Below are 5,138 nucleotides of genomic sequence, written 5' to 3'. Positions count from 1 at the left end.
GGCCCTGCTGAGGGGGGGGGGAGGTTTGGAAGTCGGCTGAGGTTGTTTGTTCTGTTTGTTCTTTGCCGTTGGTTTGGAAGTTTGTTTGTGAAGAGTTGGTATTTGTATTTGGATAATATACACGGTCGGGTTGATATATACATGCTGTACATTTACATACATACAATAATAAAAACATACATACACACAAACACACACATATCCATTTACTGTATATATATACATACATATATATATATATATATATATATATATATATATATATATATATATATATATATATATATATATATATACATACACACATACATATATACACAGAAACACACGCATCCTCATACACACATATGATATTTTAGAACATACTAATCACTACTATTACGATTATCATTCCAATGATTTTTATTGTTGTTAACATTTTGTATTTATTTATATGCTACTGTTATGTATCATATGGTTAGTACATTAAATCGGTTTACCATTGTCGCAATCATTTTTAGTATCCGTTATAAAGAGGATTTTGACCTTCATCGTCACAATCAATCGTTGCAAAATCTATCGCATTTGTGAATTTGCATCCTTGATATAATCCAACGTAATTTTCCTTTTCATTTAGAAAAAAATAAATTGCTCTTTTTCATATATTTTATCTACGTTTTTATCGTTTTTATTATGAACATGTACCAATGATAAAACAATATAATTTCCTTTTGAAAATTTAGATTTATATATCGTATTTTATTGCACAAAATTCCATACTCACACTGGTCGTGATGCCTGGCAAATCCCCATCATCATATGTTGCAATCATCAACCATATATTTTTTTTTTACATCCAATGCAACGCCCGGAATTAACACTCTACTCAAAAGTCATATACCCAGTGACCGTCACGCCAGGGAAAACCCCATCACCACATCTCAAACGGAAGAAATTTTCTTTACCACCATTACAGCACCCGGAATTAACCTTCAAAACAAAAGCCATACATTGACCGTGACGCCAGGGAAAACCCCATCATTACATCTCAAACGAATTTTTTTCCCCATTACGGCACCCGGAATTAACCCTCAAAACAAAAGCCATACTCACATTGACCGTGACGCCAGGCAAAGAGAGGGCCATCTTCGTGTCTTCTGAGGGGATGAATCGGAAAAACTCCCTGTCGTCCCTGTACCACTTCACGGAATACAGGTTGAAGGAGTTTAGATCCCAGAGGCACCGTAGCTGCACCGTGTCCCCGCGTGCCACGTGTCTGGGCACTTCGAGGCTGGTGACGCGAATGCCCGCTTCGGCTGTGGCTGCAAGGGAGAGAGAGAGAGTGAGGATGGGTGTTGGGTTGAAAAGGGCAGTTGAATACTTCGGTTGCTCTGTGTGTGTGTGTGTGTGTGTGTGTGTGTGTGTGTGTGTGTGTGTGTGTGTGTGTGTGTGTGTGTGTGTGTGTGTGTGTGTGTGTGTGTGTGTGTGTGTGTGTGTGTATGTGTGCATAAAATTATTGTGTATTGGAGAACCAAGCTTGGGAAATTAGTTAAAAGGGGTAAATCATATTTTATAAATATAAAATATTCAGTAGTTCATACAGACATTCAGAAAAGACAAGATATGCTATACCAAATTCAGCTTTTAGAATGCAGAACTATATTAAGGATAATAAAGACAATATCCTTTACCAAAATCTACTTTTTAGATCATTCATATTTTTAACCTCACCTCTCCATTCTCCGAGATTTATTCATCTCCAAATTGTATGCCAGTTGATTCAGGTAGTATTGACTACAGTAGATCAAATGCAATGTATGTTCAATCCTATTTTAGATCTTCCAGAATTCGCTACGCATTCTGTAGAACAGCCATGTCAAGGCTTTCTCTGTTTGGCAAGTTTTCCTCAGTTATTCTGAAAGCACAATAATAGGGTTTGTGTGCGTGCGTGACGGTCAACTCATTTACTGCAATGCGGTTTTAGTAAGAGCTTCTAATGCCTAATTTTTAACTCGCACTTCTGGTTCTATTGTCTGAGAATAGCTACTCATTCTCACTGTTCCTTGTTTACATGAAAGTTTTGTTTTGTTTATTTGTGTTGTGATTGTTCTTTAATTTTCTGTTTTGTCTGTGATTAAACCGGTTTTCTTTTCTTAGATTTTTCTTCGCCATGCTTTTTTCCCCCCTTTTCTCATTATCTCTTTGGTTTGGCCACTTCTCTTCTCCCTCTTTCTGACCTCTTCCCTCTCCTCTCTTTCCCTTGTTGACTCTCCCATTTTCTCCTTCAGCGCTCTCCCTCTGCGGCTTCCCTTTACTTTCCTCTCTCTCCTGCTTCCCTCCTTCCCTTTCTTGTGTTTTCTTAATGCTGTTGTCCCCTCTCCTCTTTATTTTCTTCTCTATCTGTTCTTTCTCCCATTCATTCATCTCTTATTGTCTTTTCTCCTCCACTTCTACTTTCCCCCTTTTCATCTCCGTTTTTATATCTCCCCCCTCCTTCTCTTTCCCTTTCCTCTTCTTCTTCCTTCTTCCCATCCACCTCTCCCCTACTAATCCACCCCTCCCTCTTCCCTCTCCTCGTTCCACCTCCCCCTCCTCCTCCTCCCTTTCTCTTCCACTTCCGTCTCCTCCTCCCCCTTTCCTCGTTCCACCTCCTCCTCCTCCTTCCCCTCCTCCTCCCCCTTCCACGTTCCACCACCTCCTCCTTCACCCCTTCCCCGTCCCACCTCCCCCTCCCTTCCCCGTTCCACCTCCTCCTCATGTTCCTCCTTCCCCATTCCACCTCCACCTCCTCCCTTCCCCATTCCACCTCCCCTCCTTCTCCTCCCTTCCTCGTTCCACCTCCCTTTCCACCTCCCCCGTTCCCCGTTTCACCTTTCCCTCCCCCTCCTCTCCACCCCTCCCCCTACCCTCCCCAACTGCATTTCTCGGCCCGTTCTCAAGGTTGGCCCGCTAAGCCCTGGGCCTCAGCTTTATTCACTAAATTAAAAACTTCAACTGGAGTGCGGGTTGTGCTTGGGTTTAATTAAGCTTCTTTGAAAGGGGCCAATTTTCTGATAAGACGTTATCCCCGTGCCGTGTCTCTGTTTGGCTTCCTCCTTTAATTCCTGAACTCTCTCGCCCCTCCTCTTCCTACTCCTTTCCCTCTCTCATGCTCGCTCCGTCTCGTTCTGTTTGTCTGTCTGTTTGTCTGTCTGACGGTCTCTGTCTGTCTGTCTGTCTGTCTGTCTGTCTCTCTCTCTCTCTCTCTCTCTCTCTCTCTCTCTCTCTCTCTCTCTCATTCTCTCTCTCTCTCTCCATCTCCCCTTCTCTCTATCTCTTTTTCTTCCTTTCTGCCATCTCCCTCATTCCCTTTCACTCCCATTTCTGTGTTTCTGTTATTCAAACAATCGTCCCGCTCCCCTTCCCCCTCCCCCTCCCTACCTCTCTTCTACCACCTATCTTTCCTTCTATTCTCTCTGTCTTTTCCCCGTCCCGCTTTACCTCTCCCTCTCCCTTTTCTCCCTCTTTCCACTTCTTCTATGCTCTCTCTTTTCTACCCCGTCTTATCTCCCTTCCACCATGTCCCTTCTTTCCTCTTTCTCTCTCTTTTCCCTTCCTCCTTCTCCTTTTCATCTCCTTGCCTCTCCCCCTTCTCTCCTAACCTTCTTTCCTCTTCTCTCCTTTACTCTTTTCTCCCTTCCTTTCTTCTCTCTGTCTGTCTGTCTCTGTCTCTGTCTCTCTCTCTTTCTTTCTCTCTCTCTCTCTCTCTCTCTCTCTCTCTCTCTCTCTCTCTCTCTCTCTCTCTCTCTCTCTCTCTCTCTCTCTCTCTCTCTCTCTCTCTGTCTCTCTCTCTCTCCTCCCCTCCCTCCCTCCCTCCCTCCCGGGCCGCTTGACAATGGAAAATATGTTATCTACACCCGGAAAAAAGAAGGCTTTCTGGATCGCAGGGTAAACACGCCAGCTAAATTAGGGTCATTTAATAGTGAACAATAAGTCGTTAATTTAATGATATTAAAACACTTCCCTTGCACTTAATGAGTTGACTGTCAAGTTTGTCAAGCGAAGTCCCCCGCGATCATTAGCCGATTAAAAGCAACCGATCGTTAACCGGTTGACAGTCAATCATTAACAGGTTGACAGCGATTGAATGATAACCACTGGACGGTTTGAAAGCAGTTTCTTGATGAAAAGAAAATTGAAAGGGTTTCGGGAATGGGTGGGGGGAAGGGGGGAGGTAGTGGTAGTGGGAATTACTAATGCGTGCCCTTCTCCCTTCCTTCTCTCCCGTGTACCGTCTCTCTCCCCTCTCTCTATCTACTTCACCCCTCTCTCTATCTACTTCAGATCTCACCCCCACCTCTGTACCCCACTCCCCTCTCACCTCCCCCCAACCCTCTTCCCCCACTCCCACTCCTTTAACCTCCCCCTTTCCCCATCTCCTACCCCTCTCACCTCCCCCCAACCCCCGTCCCTCATCTCCCACCCCTCTCACCTTCCCTCCCCACCTATATCCCCCCAACCCCCGTTCCCCCTCCACCCCCACCTCACCGTTCCATTCTCTCGCGCCCCTTAACACGTTGGTGCAGCTCAGGGGCAGTTGTCATCAGGCCATTAAAACTTTGCGTGCGGTTATTGCGCTGTTTTCCTTTCCGAGAAGGAGTCGAGAGTCCGCCCTTGCGCTCTCGCTCGTTCATTTGTCGCACTTGGGGATGTCGAGGCGTCAAGGGCGAGCTCTTGTCTCTTCATTTCTGATGGAGTCGATGCTCTTTTTTGGGGGGGATGTTCTAAGTTTTATAGATTTATCATTTTATTTATTTGTTTGCTTATTTTTTTGGGGGTAGCGTGTATATTTTTTCCCTTCAAATTCCTCCTCCTTCGCCTTCCTCCTCCTAAAAAAGAAGAAGAAAAGGAAAAAAAAACAAAACTCCTTTCTTCCACCCTCTTCAACTTTCTTTTTCTTTTTCTTTTTTTTCGTCTCTTTCCTTCTTTCCTACTTTCTTTGAGTTCTCCTCAGGATATTTCGAAGAGTTCCGGTTTTTTTCCTCTCTTTTCATCGAATGGCTAACTTTTATAGCTTATAATTGAGGACTCTCGAAATCAAAAGCATCCTTCTTCGTGACACATCGCCAAGAAACGATGGGGACGATCTCTGCATTTGTCAAAATTGGTTTATTTTGTGT

General features: G+C 44.1%; 1 protein-coding gene across 1 annotated transcript in view; it reads right to left on the bottom strand.

The window, feature by feature from the left end:
* Positions 1 to 4,652, bottom strand: part of LOC119589557 — an 86,338-nt gene extending 81,686 nt beyond the window's left edge. Inside the window, exons 1-3 of the mRNA XM_037938157.1 lie at positions 4,507 to 4,652; positions 1,711 to 1,773; positions 1,093 to 1,315 (exon numbers count right to left, since the gene is read on the bottom strand). Coding sequence (XP_037794085.1) covers positions 1,093 to 1,315; positions 1,711 to 1,773; positions 4,507 to 4,652 — 432 coding nt within the window. The remainder of the gene's footprint in view (positions 1 to 1,092; positions 1,316 to 1,710; positions 1,774 to 4,506) is intronic.
* Between the last annotated feature and the right edge of the window lie 486 nt (positions 4,653 to 5,138).

This window comes from Penaeus monodon, chromosome 26 (genome assembly GCF_015228065.2).
Source record: "Penaeus monodon isolate SGIC_2016 chromosome 26, NSTDA_Pmon_1, whole genome shotgun sequence".
Classification (NCBI taxonomy): Eukaryota; Metazoa; Arthropoda; class Malacostraca; order Decapoda; family Penaeidae; genus Penaeus; species Penaeus monodon.
The sequence above is the reverse complement of the archived record's forward strand: the minus strand, read 5'-3'. Positions and strand labels throughout refer to the sequence as shown.